This window comes from Lontra canadensis, unplaced genomic scaffold (assembly GCF_010015895.1).
Source record: "Lontra canadensis isolate GAN:19392208 unplaced genomic scaffold, GSC_riverotter_1.0 scaffold107, whole genome shotgun sequence".
Classification (NCBI taxonomy): domain Eukaryota; kingdom Metazoa; phylum Chordata; class Mammalia; order Carnivora; family Mustelidae; genus Lontra; species Lontra canadensis.
The window spans coordinates 2,271,406-2,290,693 of NW_022631101.1; the positions used below are offsets into that span (position 1 = coordinate 2,271,406).

The following is a 19,288-nucleotide window of genomic DNA, read 5'->3' on the forward strand; positions in this document are numbered from 1 at the left end:
TGTGGACGTTTTTGGAGTGTTTTGGTTTGGGTTTTCTTCTTTCTTTTTTTTTTTCTTTTTTTTTTTTTTTTTAAACCGGGCAATATTGTGTTCAGTTCAAGCTGTGAAGAAAAATATATATCAATGTTTTCCAATAAAATACAGTGACTACCTGACGTGGCTCTTCCCCGCTTGCCTCTGTTTCTGGGCCTGCTCCCTGCGTGGGCCCTGCAGCCCTGCCCTGGTAGGGCCTTTCCTGCACACAGCTCACTCCAGAGCCTTGTCCTGGTCAGGGCAGCAGAGGGGGACCTCTGGACTGGGCTTGTGATCCCAGCCGGATCTCGTGGTCCCTAAAGGCAGGAGCTGGCCTGGCTGCGCAGCCCGTCAGCTTTGGGTTGGGGGCGGGCCACAGGAGCGCGGAGGCCAGCCCCGGCCCATGTGTCAGTCACACGAATGAGTGCCTCATGAGGACTTCGGGGGCCTGGGGCCGGTTCGGGGCCACGAGAGCAGCCCAATAAGCTGAGACCTGAAGGCTGAGCATTCACATGATGGGCGGGAAGGGGGTCATCCAGGGGAACAGCAAGAAGGCAGACCCCGGCGGTGGGACCTGGGTTGGGGACTCTTCGGGCACTCTAGGGAAGGGGTGGCATTCACCCCTTCTGTCAAAGAGCCTGCACGCCCTGGGGCCCTGCACTCACAGAGCTTTAGCCCCCCAGAGGGCACGGGGACAGGGATTTGGAACAGAAAGCCCCTTAACTTCCCCTGCCACAAGTGGAGATGTGGAGAGGGCCTGGGGTCCTGTGGTACTGTAGGAAGGCATGGAACAGAATCCTTAGGGGCTTTTCCCAAAATAGAGGAGCCCCGCCTCCAACTGCAAATCCCAAGTGCTCACCCATTTCAGGGGTGCAAGGAATGAACAGTTCACGGACACCGTCTGGCCTGTGACCTGCTCGCACGTGGCTGCAGCGGCGGGGCTGGAGGGAAGCAGAGACCCAATCCAGTGGAATTAAAAAAAAAAAAAAAAAAACTTGCTTTCGCTCTTCACCCAGCTTTGGAAGGGTGGAGAAGCCCAGCAGCAGGGCCCGACCTCGGGGGCCTTCCTTGTGGCAGAGACCCTAGGCCAGCACTGGACTGATCCAGCGTGGGCCCATCGCTGGAGCCCAGTACGGTGGGTGGGGAAGTCGGGAGCGGCAGGCCGTTTCTCCAGTGCCCCAGCGTCTGTGCCCCCTCTTCCTACCACCTAGTTGTCTGCCTCTAGGTCTATCTACGTGAAGGAGGTGGAGTGTATGGATGAGAGCTCTGGGCCTGGGGCTGGCTCCGCGACCTCAGGCAGATGAGCCCGTCTGTAAAATGGGCACATGGGAGCACTTGCCCCCCGGGGCCGCTGAGGACTGAGGGAGCCCACAGGGACACGGGGGCACAGCAACCCCTGGCCGTTCTTCACTGAAGGCTCCCACTTCACAGGCGTGCTTCTCAGCTCTGCCTCCAGGACACTGTGACTCCAGAAGAGGAAATTGAGGCCCAGAAGAGTGAAGAGACTACCCCAAGGTCAGCGCGCTCTCCAACCCTCAGGGTCTCTCTCTGCCACTTCCTCCTTGATGACCTTGGGGCGGTGACTTCACCTCTCTGGGCCTCAGTTTACTGGTCTGCAAGATGGAGAATAATGACCCTATAGGAGGAAGATAAGAATACCCACTCGAGAGGATTGTGCTAACCACTTTCTAGACCTACCCCATTCAGTCGGCACGCAGGCCACGGAAGGTGAGCAGAGGCCTGAATTAAGTGTCGAGACCTGACAGTAAAGAACCGGAAGCCCCGGGCAGGTAATGCCTCTCACACCGCACTTCCGGGCAGCAGCCGAGCTGGGTCTCAAACCCTGGATCCTTCATATCCCAAGCGCCCCAGGCTGCCCACGCGGCTCTGGCTCCTATCATTAGTTTTCCCCCTGGGGCCCTGTGTTTTGAAAGACTTTTACTCCTGGACAGGCTGCTTTATTAAATAATCATGCCTTCTCTTTCCCATGCTTTATTAATCAAAGACACATAGACAGCACTCGGAGCTTCTAATGGACACGGGGCAGGCCCAGAGGGAGCTGATTCCAGCCCGGAGCAGGAGGCTGACAGTGGGAATCGTTTCCAATTCCGGCTCTCGGGTCCGCTGGACCAGCTCACACCTGTCCTCAGCGGGGACTAGCCGAGGGACACAGCGGGAGGTGCCCACCCAGGGTCCCCTCCCTCCTCCCCCACCCCCAGGGTAGTGGCCACTGGGACCATTTCTAAATGTCACTCCCTCTTTGACCAGCAGGTGGGGCAGCAGTGACTACTGAAGGCCACGGAGAGCTGGGACTCCTGGGGACCAGCCAGTCAGTCTATATGTGTGTGTGTGTGTGTGTGTGTGTGAGAGAGAGAGAGACAGACAGACAGACAGATGGTGCTTGAGTCCCATCTGTGGGCCAGGCCCAGTTCTAGGAAGTCCAAAATGAATAAAACGAATTATAAATGCACACATTCTCCTTAGCTTCCTAACGCCCGCTCCACACTAGGCAAACCCCTTGGCCAGGACCTCGGCACATAACCCAGCTCACAAATTTCTATTTTTTTCCCCTGCTTCTTGGAATACTTGGTTCTGTGATCACGAAGTTGTCATCCAACTGGAACGTGAGTGAGAGAGGGCCAAGACAGTGTCAGTCACTGCTGTATCCCCAGCAGGCGCAGAGCAGCCTTGGGCCCCAAGCAGATTCCAGGGAATCTGTTGAGTTAATGAAGGAGCAGGAGGCTAGGAGGCCAGAGTCAGAACTGTGAGCACAACAAAACATCCCTCTTTCCCAGGCTCTCTTTCTTCCAGTCCTCGGGCCCTGCTCAGCCATCGCCTCCTCCAGGAAGCCCTCCCCGATGTCCCCTTAGATCGCACCCCATCCCACCCCCATTTCACAGCTCTGCCCACTCTGGACTCCGAGCCCCAGGAGAGCAGGGCCAGGGCTGTCTCTGTCACTGCCATGTCCCCAGCATCATGAACTAAGAGAGGAGTTTCCAAATCATCCCAGAGGGGCTGTGTGGAGATAGATGGGCCAGGAAATGCTTGCAAACCCCGGACCTGGTAGATGGGTGTACACACCCAGGCCAGAGGCAGTGGTGGTCTGCAGAGGGCAGAGGGATTCTTGAGATGTTAGGCCTGGAGGGAAAAAGCTAGCAGAAAACCAGCTTCCGTGCTGAAGCCTCACTAACCCCTTAAACCGAATCTGAAAAAATGGAGATGATAATAGTGCCTACCCCGGGCTTGGATGCCGTGGGATGGAATGCCCAGCCCTGCGCGGTCATCACTTAGTGAGCCCTAAGAGGCTGGAGAGACAGACTGACCCACTTTCTGGGACAGCACCAAGCGTGGAGGCGAGCGCCCCCTGGCGGTCTTGCCTGGACAGGCAGGCAGGCCCCCTATCCTGAGCCTCCCTCCCCAAATACCGCTCTGGGGGCCCCTCCGCCCACGCCATCCTTTTCCCATCACCCTCTGGGGAGCCTTCTGGGTTGGTCCCCACCGAGGCTGGGCCAGGTTTGGTGACAAAGGCAGGACTCCACCTGATGCTTCTTGCCCTGTTTGGGTTTTGAACAGGTCAACTCTTTTCATTACCAAATTCAACCAATACGTCATTCTGGCAAGACTCATAAATGTTTCTAAACACCCTCATTTTTTTTTTTTAGTGTTACATTTTATTTTTATTGTGGCAAAATACCCATGACATAGAATAAACTATTCGAACGTGTACAATTCAGACATTTAGTACATTCACAATCTTATGCAACCCTCAGCACTATTGGTTTCCAGAACATTTTCATCACCCCAAAAGGAAACCCATACCCCATAAACCAGTTATCCTGACCAATCTTTAACTCTCCCCAGACACCCCCTTGTTCTTCTGTAATGTGATTTGAATCATAGCGGTGGAAAGACCCATGGAGGGAAATGTTGTTTTTTTCAGCCCACATTTGCCCAGCTAGCCACACACAACAGCAGCAACAACAGGATTGCAGTAACTGTAACATTTTTGTGGTATTTATTCCAGTCAGGCCCAGTGCTCAGCTGCTTATCAGAGGCAATCAGTTAATCCTCCGCACTACCCTATAAACTGAATTCTAGATTACTGATCGATTGCGGTTCTGCACCAAAGGAGGGTGAGGCGCAGAGAGGCAAAGTTGGTAAGCAAACAAGGGAGCTGGCTTCTGGAGACAGAAAGGTCAGCTTCCCACTGAGACTTCCTCCTTGCTGTGTGACCTAGGGCTGGCGATTACCCTCTCTGGACCTTGATTCCAGGGTCTGTGGAAAGGCTCCAATGACAGCAGGGCTGAGGTGCTGTTATCTCTCCAGAGGCCCATGCCTCCCTACCCGGCCTGTCTGCAGGTTCACATTTACCCTTTTAACCCCAGATCAAGTGCTTTCAACCCTGGAACAACCTCAAAGGGGAACTGGGTGGGGTTGGGGGGAGAAAAGGGCTTTCCCATTTCCCGTAAACACCACTTCCCTTCCGCCAGTTGGCTCCCTCCTGAGCACCCTTGATCTTGGGCCTCTCTTTAGGGCAGGAGAAGCCTGAAGGCTGGAAATCACCCCAGCAGAGTCCAGGCTGGGGCAGGGACTGGTCTGTCGGGCTGCTCGCTGTTGAATGAATGAATGAGCTTTTTGCGAGGGCTCTGAGAATGCAGGAGGTAAGGGCAGGCTTTGTAGGTAAGCCACAGCTACTCATCCAGAGACGGGCTATGTCCCCTGCGGGGGACCCCGGGATCCCTAACCCCCATGCCTTTGTCCTCCAGCTTCTCCATCCCCCCACCAACACACACACACCCGGGCTCCCACGGTCCACATCTTACGGCCCACCGAGGTACGCGTCCAGCCATGCTCCTTGCAATGCAGCAGTCTCTCCTTCCTCTGGCCTCCCCCTTGGAGGGTGAGGGCGGGGGCTTCCAAGTCTGATGGGAAATCAGGAGTGAGGGGAGGCCGGGAGCTGGTCCAGGAGTCGCTGGGTCCCAGGAGGCAGAGGGTCTGGCTTTTAGAGCGGCTTGGGAGAGGACCTGCGCTGTTTGTGGGGGCTTGGGGTGCGCAGCCCGGCACCCTGAACTGGTGTGTGTCAGAGCCGGAAGCCAAACCAGAGCCGACCTGAATGCACAGCAGCTTCTGGGAAACTTTTCTGCCTTCTAAATATTTAGACAGTGAGATGGATGGGCAAGCGAGGACCAGACTGGGCTGGCTGGGCCCGGGGTTATTTTGAGAGAAGTGTTCTTTTTTGCTCCAGGACAGTCCCCGTCTCCCTCCCTCTTCTCCCAGAGCCTGTCGAGAAGGAGAAACAGGGAAATAGCAGCTGATTGCCCCCCCTGCGTTCAGGGGGGTCAGGATTCCGGCAGGCAAGGACTCCGGGGGCTCACTTCCGCTCATCCACAGATAGCCACGGCCCTGAGCGTCGGGCTCCGGCTCCCAGCAGCCGGGGGCAGGAGATCACAGGCAGCCGATGTCAGCAGAGGGAGCAGCCGGCTGCCGACCCCATTTTGGTTGATGTACCCACAGTGCTGCCAGCTCGCTGCACCTGGGGCCCGGGTGCCCCCGGCCCCTCGCCCCAGGCTGACAAAGGTACCCGGCTCCCCTCCTTCCCCCTGGGAGTGGCGGGAGCCCTTGAGTCCTTCCTCCCAGAGACGGACCGGGAGTGGGGTGCCTGCGAGTTGCCGTGGGTAGGCCTGGGACCCAGGCAGCAGAACCACAGCCTGAGCCTCTGGAAGACAGCCTTGCGGAAGAGGATGAAGACCCAGGGGTCCAGGATGGGGTTGAAGGCGTTGAATCGGAAGGCACGGAGGTCCCCCATCTCACTGCTGTCTGGGGCGATGGCCTGCGTGAAGCCTCGGATCTGGGGACAGGGCGGGGGCGTCAGGAAGCACCCCCGAATCCTCTGCCCCCCACCAAACACCCACCCCGCCCTCACTCCCCTCCTTCCATGCGCTTCCTGGCAGCAATGAGGGAGGGGTTCCCTGCCGCAGGGGCAGGAAATAAGATATGACGAAAGTAAGTGAGAAATGCATCTGGGGAGCAAAGGGAGAGAAAACCCCAGGAAACCACCAGCCTAGAGGTCGGAGGTCGTGGGGCTAAGGCCTGGGGCTACAGCTGTGTGGCTCTCCACGTTCCCAGCCTGTGAGTCATCTGTAATCCCCCCAAAGTTTTGAGGACCAGCTCTGGCATTTTACAGAAAGAAAAGCCGAGGCGCAGAGTACAGGGCAGGGGAAAGGTGGGAAGGATGATTACAGGGGGCTCCCCTGATCCAATTCCTGGGAGGCAGGCAGGAGCTCTGCCCGAAAAGGGCAAGGCCCAGAGAGCCCCTGGCAGAGGTGGGGGGTGAGGGCGGGGCTGGGAGGTTGGGGGGAAATCAGACTCTGGAATCAGACGAGCCTGAGGTCCAGACCTGGCTCTGTGTAACTGTGGACAAGCCCCATCACCCTCCGTCTGTAAAAACAATGACGGGACAGGAACTTGGTTCCACTCCTTGCCAAGTGCTTGTGGAAGGGGTACCTAAGGTCATCTGAAGACGATCTGAGAGAGAATTTGTGAACCGCAGGGCACAGGGCAGACACAGAACCACAGTTCCAGAATGGGAGGATCTGATTATCTTATGACCATTACAGGGGGTGGGGGAAGGTTGGGGTGTGTTTGGGGGGGTTGCCGCAGATAAGAAAGGGGCGAGCCAAGGGCTTGGGAGGGGAGACACCTCTCCAGAAAGTTGGGAGCTATCTGACCGCGCCCAAAGCCTCTGAGCTCTTGGGACCCCGGCGTCCCCGTCTGGGAACTAGACTACCCCACTGGCAGACCTAGCTGGGGGCTGCCCTCCTCCCTCCTCCCTCCACCCCCCCGCCGGACCCCCTTCCCCCACCCCAGCCACCAGGGGGACTCACCGTGAGGGGCAGGGAGCACACGGCCATGATGACCGTCATGAGGGCCAGCAGAATGAGGTGGTCCACCTCGTCCTCTCCCGCCCGGGGCCCGGGGACCGGGGGGCCCTGGTGGCGCATCTGCTGGCGGTGCATGCGACAGAGGCTCAGGGTGACGGAGCTGTTGCACAGCACGATGGCGGCCACCAGCAGGGCCATGAGGCTGGCATAGGCCAGTGAGAAGGCGCGGCCACCGGCCTCCGTGGAGCGCATGCGGATGAAGCACCAGCTTCCCGGGCAGTACTGCTGGTGCTGGCCCAGGCCCAGCAGGGGCAGCGCGCAGAAGAGGCCGCAGAAGGCATAGACGGCAGGCAGGGCCAGGCGGGCGCAGCGTGGCCCGTCCAGCTGTGTGTACACGTAGGGGTGGCTGAGCGCCAGACAGCGCTCCACGGCCATGGCAAAGAGGATGAGCATGGAGGCCAGGCCGAAGAAGGTCATGGCGAAGGCGAAGGCGTCGCACAGGGCGGGCCGGCCCCGGGCCAGGCCCAGCAGTGAGCTGTTGCGGGCGTAGGCCACGAACACGGCCGGGCTCAGGAAGCAAGTGCCCAGCAGGTCGGTGACCGCCAGCCCAGTGACCAGCACAGCGAAGGCCGAGGGACGTGAGCGTCGCCGCGCCCCCAAGATGCCCAGGGCCAGCCCGTTGCCCACCACGCCCGCCACGAACATCAGGGTGCTGGTGGCCGGGCCCACCGAGTCCCGCACGTAGGTGAGGTTCCTGCACGAGTCGGCCATCCCCCCACGCCCCACGGCCTCTGTGCGGACTGGACTAGCGAGGTCCCCGGGGCGCAGGTGGGGGTGAGGGAGAGGGGGAGCTCAGACGCCCACCGCCCTCCCCATGGGCCACCCCTTCTCCTTGTGTGTGCGGCTGGCTGGCCGGCTCTCTGCCTCTCTCCTCCTCTCTCCTTCGTCCTTCCCTCTCCCTAGCTCTGTCCTTCTCCCCCACTTGCCCACCACCCTGTCTCTCCTTCTGCCTCTCCCTCTCTCCCCGAAGAGGCCCTCTACCTGCTCTCACCACACCTCTGCCTTCTCGCTCAGTCCCTTCCTCTGTGCCCTGCTCTCCGGTCTGCTGGCTCTACCGGTCTCTGCCTCTTTGAGAAAGCTGCTCCTTACTTCCCTCCCTCCTCCCTCCTCCCTTCTCATCTAGCCTGCTCGCCCCAGCTTTTTCATTTCCTCTGACTGCCCCGCCTTCTCTCCCCTTGCCTGTTCCAGAGGGCCCCCCCCTGCTTCCTCCCCCCTTCCCTGGCCCGCTCCCTCCAATTCTCCTGCCCAGTGCAGCCCAGTCCACTCTCCTTCCCTCCCTGCTTCCTCTCCTGGTCTCATTCCCTGAGCCACCTGCCGCTTCCCCACACCTTGGTCTCTGCCCTTCTCTGCCCCTCCCCAGCATCTCGGGCCGCATGGGGATCCCTGAGTCATTGCACCCTGGAGCACACCAAGACCTGAGGGGCACAGCTGGCCAGTCCTAGAGGCTGTCTGGGGTGGCCTCTGGGATCTATTCTGGGCTTCAGGCCCCGGAGTTAGGACATTGCCCAGGGATTGAGAAATGACTAGGAAATTCTTCCCCGATGTAGTGTTTTTCAGCCACTCCTGAGATTTTTGCTTCCCCAGATACAATTCGCTCCTTCCAGAAGGCCGGGAAAGAGATGGTGGGGCTCGAGAAAGAACGCCAGTCCCTAGAGTTTGTCCTAGGGTGCAAGCCTATCGACCCGGGCCGAGTCTTGGGGAGACAGATTCCGGGGAGGAGGGCTTTGGTGTCCAGTAGTCTGCCGGGGACAGGCCCCGGGACTTCCAAGAGTATCAGAGGGGCGTGCCCTCCCACCCTCTTGCTTCTCGCTCCAGCAAGCCTAGGCCCCAGGCCAAGCCCCGGAAACCTTGACTTCCAGGAATAATATTTTAATATTTTGGCCACAGACAGCCATTCAGGACTCCAAGATCACTGTCATGTCCAATTCTCCCACACCTCCCCAAACACACCCCAGCCACCACCCCCGGGCCCGTGTGCTCAGCCCTCATGTCCCTGCTGCCCACACAGTGGTCACAGCCCCGGGCCCCACGGAGTCAATGGCTTCCCATGCAACCTCCCCACCCAGAAGGGCCAGAGCCCCTCTCAGACGCCCCTTATTTCTGAGGGAGGCAGTTTAAGTGGAGAGATTACAAACTCGGGGGCTCATTCATTTGACGTGAGTTCCTGTCCCCGTCCCACTACCTCTTTGCAGCGTGATGACCTGGGTGAGAACGAGAAGCCGGTGTGCCTCAGTTTCCTCATCTGTACAATGGGGTAACCCCAGCTTCATGGGCCAGGCAGCCGGCCATGGCCAGTGGCCCATGCCAGAGCCCTCTCTGTGACAAGAAGCACGCGGGCACACATGTGTCACGTCTGAGCCCTGGAGGGGATGTTCCCGATGCCAAGGCTGGACACTGGGTAGCTGCAGACTTCCCCTTTCTGCACCCAAGCCCCTCGGTGACCACAAGTGCCTCACCCCTTTCCCCCTCTCCCTATCATCCATGCACAGCAGCACCCCAGCTTCCGGCCTCAGCTCCAGCCACACCAGGGGCTTGGGGAGGTGCCTGGAGGGCATGGGCCTCGGGCCTCCTGGCTCTGTGGCTCCCCCCACTGCCCTGGTTTCTGCAATCCCCAGGCAGACCAGCGGGAACTCAGGAAGTTATATGATATTAATGAGGGATGATGTCTGGCGGGCTTATGTCCTGTGGCAGCATCAGGGGAGTTGGGGGGGCGGGGCAGCTCTGGCTCCTGGAGCCTCCCTCCCCCTGGCTTCCTGTCCCCACCAGGGACCGATGAGCACTCAGGAAGTCCACTCGGCTCCCAGGCCCAGTGTAGCCTGGCCTCTGGCACCCTGCCCCCCTCCAGGCCTCCGTTTATCCACCTGTACCCCTGGGGGCCAGGAGGGCCCGCATCCCTGCCGTCCGTCATATGCTCCGGGGCAGGTGGGGGAGCCAGCGACTCTAATGAGAGGTCCCCAAGGCTGATTTCAGTGCTGGAACCCCTCCACTCATTTTCCAGAACCCTGGCATCCTGCCCATCTGTGACCACACCCACAGCCAGGGCCACAAAAGTTCCTCTTCCCTCAGGTGTCTTGGGGGTGAGAAGTCACTCCAGCTGGGCTCTGAGGGGGCAGCTTCCAGGACTGGGAGTGGGGGGGGGGAGTGTGGGAAGGAACAGCTCTGGGAGGGTGAATCAGCCTCCCTTCTCTCCCACGGCTTGAACAGGACTCAGGAATCCCCAGAAGGACTGTGGACAGGGGCAGAGGAAGGATGGCGGCCCAGGGACAACCGGGAATGGCTGGCACAGTACCTGGGAGGGGAAGATGGGCACCAGGGAGGGGGCATGCAAGGGGCTGTGGCGGACACGTGAACTTCAGGCGTGGGTCTGTGTGACATTAGTGGGGCCTGCGGAACTGAAGTGAGCATTTTTTTTAAATATTTTTCTTGGGGCGTCTGGGTGGCTCAGTCATTAAACGTCTGCCTTCAGCTCAGGTCATGATCCCTCCACTCGGGTGGAGCCCTGCATCTGGCTCCCTGCCTAGCTGGAGGTCTGCTCCTCCCTCTCCCACTCCCCAGGCTTGTGTTCCCTCTCTCACTGTGTGTCTCTCTCTGCCAAATAATTAATAAAATCTAAAAAAATATATTTATTTATTGGGGCACCTGGGTGGCTCAGTCGATAAGTGTCTGCCTTGGGCTCAGGTCATAAACCAAGGGTCCTGGGATCGAGCCCCACATGGGGCTCCCTGCTCTGCGGGAAGGCTGCGTCTCTCTCTCCTACTACCCCTGTTTGTGTTCCCTCTCTTGCTGTGTCTCTGTTCAATAAATAAAATCTTTTAAAAAATATTTTATCTATCTATCTATCTATCTATCTATCCGAGGTGGGGGGAGGAGCAGAAGGAGAGGGACAAGCAGACTCCCCGTTGAGTGTGGAGCCCAACATGGGGCTCAATCCCATGAACCCCAGAGATCATGACTTGAGCTGAAACCAAGAGTCAAACGCCCAACCGAGTGAGCCACCCAGGCGCCCCCCACCGGCGATTTTAGACAGCACCGTGAATGTGCGTGCTTGTGGGCACCGTGGCTGTGAGTGGGCATGATTTTCTCGACTACCTATTTGTATGTCTGTGTTCCTTTGTCCACCTCGTTGTGGGTCTGTGCGTGCGTGGTTATACTGTGGGCCCATGGGCTTCTTTATGGCTGTGTCTCCGTGTGTGTGTGTGTGTGTGTGTGTATGTGTGTTTGCACGGAGGGACTGCCTGGCACAGGGGGAAGAGAGCAGCTTTGGAAGCACCCCTCCTGCCCCTCACCAGTCACTTGCTGTGTTGTGAGACTCTGGACAACAACTTCCCCGGCTCAGCCTGGATGTTCTTTGTGGCGTGGCTGCCTTGCCCCTGTTGGGGGTGTGGTGCGAAGATTAGGGACCGAGTGGCCCCTGCCTGCCTCCAGGAAGCCCTCAAACCAGCTGCTGGCGCTGTTACTATTCGTTCGACAAACTCTCACCCACTTCCAGGGTGCTGAGGGTGGGGGGTGCAGAGGGGCTCTGAGGGCACCATCTGATGGACGCGTGTTCCCAAGTGGCAAGGAAGGGCAGAGCAGGAGCCTGAGCTCAGAAATCCTCCACTGAGTCATCCGCAGCCCTGGGCCTCTCCCACGCCTACTTGCTGGCCAGTGCCTCCAGCTGCCTGCCCAGGCCCCCCTCCAGACCTGCCCCTGAGCTAAGACCCTGCTCACCAGGGGCCTGACCTTCTGACTCCCTGGTGTCCTGACCCTGCCCTGGGAAGAGGTTGGCCCCACCTCGTACCCCTCCCCGCCCACACACACACTAAGGAGCGCAGGCGCTCCCGCACATCCCATCTCCTTCTCACACCTGTGAAGCCTACCTGTCTACCTGTGTCCTTCCACTGCTGCAGGAAGTTGCTGTGTGACCATCCTGACCTGTCCCTCATTGCCAGATGCCAAAGCCTTCAGACAGAGGCCATTTGTCTCTGCCCACCACCCTCTCCTACACCCCAAATGGGCCCTTGCCAGCCTCTGCTTCTCATCCCTGCTCCAAGAGGCTCTACTCTTGCCATCCCCACCCTGCCTTTGCCTGGGCTGGGCCCCTCCTCTGAGATACCCTCACTTCTGTCCTTCAGGCCCCCCTCCAACACCTCCAATCCCTCCTAAACCCTCATCCATCAGGGTCCACTCCAACCTCAAGCCCCAACTGGCCAGGTGCTGTCACTTCCCTGTGCCTGATTCCATGCCTATAAAATGGGGGTAAACAGAGTCCTTTGGGGGGGTCATCTGAGAATTAAGTGAGGTGGGGCTTCAGAAACGGGACTCTAATAAGTGATGGCCATAGTTGTGACTCGGGGCCACCCCTCCCCTAACCCCCCGCAGCAGAGCCCAGCACGGCTCAGAGCATGTGGAGTGCAAAGGGCAGACAGCTGCTGGGAGGGGCAGCCTAGCGCCCTTCAGGGTTTGGGGTGAAGTGGGACGGGACTGCTAGCAGCAAGCACTTCCTCAGGTGGTGCCCTCTCTGCCTCTTGGCCTGGCTCCGACCCCAGAGCTGATCTCACAGGGGAGGCTGGCCGGAAAGAGCAGCGGGTAACCAGAAGCTGGTACTACAGTCATACCCGCTAACAAGATTACCCAGGCTTGCATGCGTGGATGCTGGTCACCCAGGACCTGCCCTGTCTAGCTCATCCAGCATCTGCCCCCACCCCCGCCTCCCTCCCACACCTCCTCCAGGTAGACCTCCATCCTGTCAGCCCTCCCTTCATCCAGCCCCCTTGCTTCTTTTGACTTCCATTCCCCAAGACCAGGAATGTAAAGGAGGAAGGATCCACAATACACAGTCCCACGATTTCAGCTCTAAAAGGATCTAAATCCCAACAGTCTAGGCTCAGGAAATCCTTACATTCCTGAAGTTGCAGAGCTCTGGGTCCCAGCCGGACAAAGGAACAAGATTCTGGCCCCACAGGGTCGAAATACTCCAGAATTCCAGCCCTCTGAGGTCCGCAATTCTAGATTCCTCTGCATCTCAGGTTCTAGGATGTAAGGATGCTGTGTCTGAGAAATTCCAGAATCCTCTGGCAACTTCCCTCCCAATAACCCTACTCCCCAGCTCCACTCCGCCCCCCAGCTCATCCTTGGCTCTCTCTGTCCCCAGTGTCCCCCGGGGCTCCCACAGACATGATGCAAGTTGGCCTGGAGCCAGCTGAGAGGGGTGGGAGGCAGGAGGGAGATGTAATTACAGCTGGTCCTGCCTCAACCCAACAGGAAGCTCAGAGTTGGGGCCCAGGGGACTCTAACCCAATGTGAATAATGGAGCACTCACCAGAAACACACACGGCCCAGTGAGCCAGCTCCATCCAGATTCTCAGGGGTCTGGTCCCCATTAGCTCCAGGCTGGGGAACACAGGTGTTATTCCGGAGAAAAGAGTAAGTGGGGATGAGAAGACGGGAGGGGGTCTCTAACCCCGTGGCCCTCCAGCCAACCTGGTAAAATAACTGACCAAACCCACAGCTCACCCAATCTACATCTCATTTCCTTTTAAGATTTTTTAATGTATTTCTTTGAGGGAGAGAGAGCACAAGCAGGGGGGAGCAGCAGGAGGAGAGAGAAGCAATCTTCCTGCTGAGCAGGGAGCCTCATGTGGGACTCGATCCCAGGACCCCAGGATCATGACCTGAGCGGAAGGCAGACGCCCAACCGACTGAGCCACCCAGGCACCCCTTCATCTCATTTCAGCAGACATTCAGGATGTGATACATTCCACTCTAAGAAGCCCCTGACTCAGGCTCCTTGAAAAATAACACCCAGCACTGAGGCTTCTTCAGCAGGAGATGTTGGGGCATGGTGTTGCCTTTGGAGAGCTGAAAAGCCCAGGTCCCACCTCCCAGTCTCTGGTCACCCTGAGGAGGATACGGGTCTGAGATCATCCACAATTCCACTTTGGGAGAAGCTGGAAATAAGGACTTTTAAGCAAAGGACTCTTATTTTTCCATTGGGTCACTAAGTCAAGAACATTTTTAAAACATTATGTAGGCCAAAAGTAAAGAACCAAAAATAAATGAATAAATAAAAGATGAAATAAATAGAACTGCAGGCTAGAAATGTCCTGAGGGCCACCCATGTGTGAACTGAGAAACACAGGGCAGGAACCAGAGCTGTCACAGTCCTCCCTGTGTCCTCAGGACAAAGAAATAACTGTTGAAGGAAAGAATAGTACATATTAATTTGTCTCCTCCCCTTCTAGCCATGTTTCTCTCTCCTCCTGGTCCCCAGGTTGTAAGATTTTTTAAAAGATTATTTATTTATTTATTTATTTGACACGGAGAGAGAGAAAGACAGCACAAGCAGGGGAAGCAGGGGAGGGAGAAGCAGGTTTCCCACTGAGCAGGGAGCCCAATGTGGGGCTTGATCCCAGGACCCTGGGATCATGACCTGAGCTGAAGACAGACCTTAACCGACTGAGCCACCCAGGCGCCACTCCTGGTCCCCAAGTTTTATTATCACCCTGTCTCAGCTCAGATGTCCCCTCCTCCAGGAAGTCCTCCTTGGTTCCTAAGCTGAGTCAAGTATACCCTCTGAGCTCCCCCACCCCAGCCCTGCCAGCTCGGGGTCACCATTATCTTGGGGATAGGTCTGTCTCCCTCCCAAGGGTTTCTGGGCCCCAAGAGGGCAAGGCCAGGGCTGTCTCAGTCACAACCAGGTTCCTAGCTTCACCCAACGAGACTGGTCGCACAGCAGCTACCACAGAAATGAATGAACAGCAAACAAGAGATCAGTGCTAAGGACAGAGGTAAGCCTGCGGCAGGGGTTGGTCATTCAGGGAGGTGAGAAAGGGGTGACGGGCACAGGGACTCCTAAAAATCTACAGCCCAAGAGAGGAGAGAGGCCAGTTCAGGGGTTCGGAGATTCAGCGCTGGAGGCCATGGTCCTCACCCCATTACCTCCTAGCTCTGTGACTTGGAATAAGGGACCTCCTTTGGCTCCTCATCTGCAACATGGGTACTATACAAGCAGCCAGCTGCCTTCTGGGGCTATGGAAATGATTAAATAAATTCAGGATCGTGGAGTGCTCTGTGGAGGTCAGAGCCCAGAGAGCGCATTTCCTCCGGCGCAAGCCTCGCGCCCACACACCACGCCCCACACACCCTGCGAATCCTCGCCCCCCAACACACTCCACACACACTCAGAAGAGATGAGAGGGGACGCGGGTTCCTCCATGACGGTCCCAAGCTCTGGGCGTGCCTCACTTTCCCCCAAAGCACGGGTCCCACCACAGTCACCACGTTTATTGGATCCATAGTTTGGCGGGGGAGGGTAAGCGGTCAGGAAGACTCAGAGCAGTACGCAAAACAGGCGCTTGTCGCGGAAGGGGTTCTCCGCGGCGGGTACCGGCGTCACCAGCGGGTCGTCCTTGGCGTGCGTCTCGCAGAAGGCGAGGAGTTCGGCCGCCGCCTGCGACACCTGGGGGCACCCGCGTGATGTCCGTCAGTCGGCCGCCCAAGGCCCCGCCTCTTGCTCGGGCACGCCCCCAACCCCCTCCCCGGGCCCGGCTCCGCCCCCTTCGTGACCACGCCCCCTGCCCGAGTCCCGTCCCCGGGTCCAGCCCAGTTCCGAAGGGAATCTTCCCACGGGCCCCACCCCGGCGGCGCCGGGTCCAGACCCCAGCCCCCGAGCCCACGCCTTCCTCCCCACCTCCACCCCGCACCTTCATGCGGTCGATGTTCACCTCCAGCTTCAGCTGTTCCACCGTCTTGCGGGCCTCCGCGATCTTGGCCATGTTGTTGGACATGGCTGAGGGCGGGGAAGAGTTTAAAAGCCGGGCGGGAGTGGGGGGCCGAGAGGGATAGACTGGGGCAAGTCTGAGTCCCCAGGTAAGAGTGGCAGTGATAGTGGGACCCGGCGACAGGCTTGTGGATGGAAGAGCGTATGGAGGGAGGGACAGGAAAACAGAGAAAGAGGAATGAGGAGACGTACAGATGGGAGACCAAGAGGCAGGCCAAAGGAGGGACAGAGGTACAGGGAGGAGAGGGGCATGGGAAGATGGTGGAGGGGTACATAGGATGGGGTACCTAGAGGCAGGTGGAGGGAGGGACAGGAGAACAGGGCCACAGGTGCTGGATCGGGATCCAGGTGTCCTCAGCCCCCTGGCGGATAGAGCAGGAGCCAGGAGGGGGGCCCTCCCCAGGCCAATTAGCGGTGGCTCCAGGGAGAACATGGAATTAAGATCGCGGCGGGAAAGGCGCAGAGGGGGCCTCATTAGGGCCTTGGCAGCAGCTGCCCCCTTCGGCCCCCTTGGGGAGCTTCCCCCACCCCAGCCCTGGCCACCTCAAAGGCTCCTCTGCTCATTAGCAGCCAGAGAGAGGGCTGGGGGAGGAGGGAGGGCGGGTAACCCAGGCACGACTGGGAGAGGGGCAGAGAGGATGGAGGGACAAATGGAGGGTCGGAGAGAGAGGACTAAGTGACAGAGGGATAGACTGAGGCCCAGAAGAAATAGACTGGGCAGCGGGGGGAGAGACGAAGGGATGGAACCACGAAAGGAGTAGAGGGAGGGGAGGACAGATAGGGCTGTAAAGAAAGGGACAGGTTGATCCAGGGGGACAAAGGGACAGAGCGGGGACAGAGAAAGGGAGGTGGAGGGTCTTGGAGGGATGGAGTAAGGGGGTGGGAAAGGAGAGAGAGATGGACAAATGGAGGGGCAGAGTGAGGCACAGTAGGGATAAAGGGACAGAGGAGAGAAGGGACAGGGGAATGGAGAGAGGGAGCCATTGGAGGGGCTGGGGGAGAGACAGACTGGTGGAGACGCAGAAGTAGAAAGTCATTCATTCGCTCACTCATTCGTTCATTTCCAGGCAGACAGACCGAGGCTGCAATCGGGCAGAGGAATTAGCTGTGCGGTGGAGATCCAAGCCTCCTACCTGTTGCTGCTTCCGGGCTAGGATGGCGGGCAGGTGGCGGTGGCTGGGAGAAAGCGTCTGGGTCCCCCCCACCCCCAGTCCCGCCCCACCCCCTCCCCCGGGGCTTAGCCCCTGAGGGCCCGCCTCCTCCTGCTGCCACTGCCGCTGTCCTCAGCGCCCTGGCTGCCTCAGGTCTGTCTCTATGGGTCCCCTCTGTCTGTCCCCTTCTTTGTCTTTCTATTTCTGTGTCTCTGTCGCTCCTGTTCTGGGTGTCTCTTGCTTTTCCCCTTTCTCTCTCCCAATCTCCCCTCTCAGTCTCTGCCTCTGCCTCAGTCTCTGTCCCTCTGGAACACACACTCACACACGCGCGCACGCACACACACACACTCTCTCTCTGTCTCAGGAAAAGACAGTCTCTCCCAGTGTGCCCCACACCCTGTCCTTATTCCACATCACAAAAACCTCTCCTGGGAGTCCTGCTCAGCCTGTCACTCCATCACATGTGCTTTCCCACCCAGTCACTCCTGCCACCTGTGTCACCCCACCCCAGCCCCTCACACAGAGATGCACACTACCTATCTCACAACCAACCCACACGCTCCACACACAGGGTCCTACGGTGCTACAGCCACTGAGCCCCTCAAACTGCCACAAAGCGTCCATGCCACCTCGCACGAGCACAGATATCCTATCTTAGACTGTCCCGTGTGCGAACAGAATTTCACCCAGTGTCACGCGCAATCTCTCGAGACGTCCATCACACACATTCGCAGGCAGCTGAAACTTGGGTCTCATACCTGACAGCAACTTCCGCCACACTTTTTATCAGGGTCTCACACGGTGACATGGAATTACTCACATGACATCTTTGGGAGCACTGTCACACAACCACATTCTGTGGTGTTACATGGTGACACACAGTCACACGTGCAGTGACCCCCCCCACACATACAGTCACGCTTGCTCTTGCACAATCTGCTGGTGTCACACACAGTCTCACACAGTCCCTCACAGAGTGTCCCCTCCACACACTGTCACGCACACAAGCTCCTGCTAAGCCTTGCGCAGTCCACACCGGACACAGCCGTCCCCAACTTCACCCTGCAGTCTCGTGTGGCGCACACATTTACAGGCACAAGATCTCGCTCATCTTCTCATCTCCAAGGGCCCCACACAGTGACACACGCCCTCATACGCTGTCACAACACTGTGACAGTCTTTCACTATCCCACACGATCTGTGCCACACAGAGTCATACAGTTTCTCACAGTCCGTCAATGTGGCTGACATATACTGTCATACTCACATGGTCCCTCTGTCACCCCCACTCCCCTGGGACCTGTCACACCGCCTTCTCACACCACCTCTGAGTGTGTCCCACTCATCCGGTCTCACTCTCTGTCACACATCATCTGCCGTGTGACACACAAAGCACTCGTGTCCTCCCCATGTTTCACACTGTGCCACACAATCTCTCGCTCTCACGTAGTCTCTTAATGTCTCAACCGGTCCCCCGAGTAGTGTCTCAGGCACACCCTACCTCAAGGGGTCCCACGCAGTCACCCACGCGTCATCTCTCCCATCTCACAGACACCATCGCACACAGCCTCTCAGTGTAACACAGTCTGTTTCACAGTCATACCCTTTGGCTGGTAGTCACAAAACCTCCCAAGGTCACACAGCCACACACCAACCTCTGGCGTCATGCACGATCTCACGGTAGTACACACTCACACAGTCTCTTGGCGTCACACGCCATTCCCCGGTGTCACCCAGGGGCACCCACGGTGTCTCTCCAGCCTTGGGCACATGCCTGCGGGCGCCCACACTCAGCCCTCGGGCCTCTCGCGACTGCCCCCTGATGGCCACACGGGGGCGCCCGTGGCCCGCCGACGCCGAAGCCTTAGGCGGAGGTGGAAGTTGGGAGGGCAAGCTGCAGACCCCGGAGGAAGACCAGGACACAGAAGGGTGGCGGGGGCTGGAGGCCAGAGGGAGAGAACTGAAGATGGACTGGGACAAGAGAAGTTCAAAGAGAGTGGGTAGAGAGTTGCAGAGAGAGGCTGTGTGGCAGAAAGAGAGGCAGAGACAGAAATTTGGAGAGTTGGAGACCTAGGGAGTAGGTGCACCAAAGACAGGCAGAGGAGGGCAGAGACAGAGACGTACAGGGTATAGGAGAGACACACAGACAGACATGTAGAGAGTCAGGGGCGCCTGCGTGGCTCAGTTATTAAGTGGCTGCCTTCCGCTGGGATCATGATCCCAGAGTCCTGGGATCGAGTCCCACCTCGGGCTCCCTGTTCAGCGGGAAGCCTGCTTCTCCCTCTCCCTCTGCGTGCCGCTCTGCCTGCTTGTGCTCTCTCTCTCTGTGTCAAATAAATAAAATCTTTAAAAAGGAAAAGTAATATAGAGAGTCAGAGACAGGGACCGAGAAACGCAGACACCTAGAAACACAGAAGCGAACA

At 58.2% G+C, this 19,288-nt stretch overlaps 2 protein-coding genes across 2 annotated transcripts; both read right to left on the bottom strand.

Annotated features, from left to right (window-relative positions):
- Nucleotides 1–5,303: 5,303 nt before the first annotated feature.
- Nucleotides 5,304–7,899, bottom strand: PTGIR (prostaglandin I2 receptor). The gene is made up of 2 exons (XM_032839247.1): nucleotides 6,897–7,899; nucleotides 5,304–5,860 (listed from the first exon to the last, which is right to left on the bottom strand). Exons 1-2 carry the CDS (start codon nucleotides 7,662–7,664, stop codon nucleotides 5,474–5,476), a joined length of 1,155 nt encoding a protein of 384 aa, XP_032695138.1. The 5' UTR covers nucleotides 7,665–7,899; the 3' UTR covers nucleotides 5,304–5,473.
- Nucleotides 7,900–15,218: 7,319 nt separating this feature from the next.
- On the bottom strand, nucleotides 15,219–16,858 carry GNG8 (G protein subunit gamma 8). Its single transcript, XM_032839299.1, has 3 exons — nucleotides 16,848–16,858; nucleotides 15,638–15,723; nucleotides 15,219–15,393 (listed from the first exon to the last, which is right to left on the bottom strand). The coding sequence occupies exons 2-3, from the start codon at nucleotides 15,719–15,721 to the stop codon at nucleotides 15,265–15,267; spliced, it is 213 nt and encodes a 70-aa protein (XP_032695190.1). The 5' UTR covers nucleotides 15,722–15,723; nucleotides 16,848–16,858; the 3' UTR covers nucleotides 15,219–15,264.
- Nucleotides 16,859–19,288: the final 2,430 nt, after the last annotated feature.

Bases quoted from the DNA above. Each gene is read 5' to 3' on its own strand.
- GNG8 (XM_032839299.1), bottom strand. From the start codon at position 15,721: ATGTCCAACAACATGGCCAAGATCGCGGAGGCCCGCAAGACGGTGGAA. The intron at 15,394-15,637 runs GTGCGGGGTGGA...GGGTGCCCCCAG, and splicing joins TGAACATCGACCGCATGAAG to GTGTCGCAGGCGGCGGCCGA.
- PTGIR (XM_032839247.1), bottom strand. From the start codon at position 7,664: ATGGCCGACTCGTGCAGGAACCTCACCTACGTGCGGGACTCGGTGGGC. The intron at 5,861-6,896 runs GTGAGTCCCCCT...CCCTGTCCCCAG, and splicing joins TGTGCTCCCTGCCCCTCACG to ATCCGAGGCTTCACGCAGGC.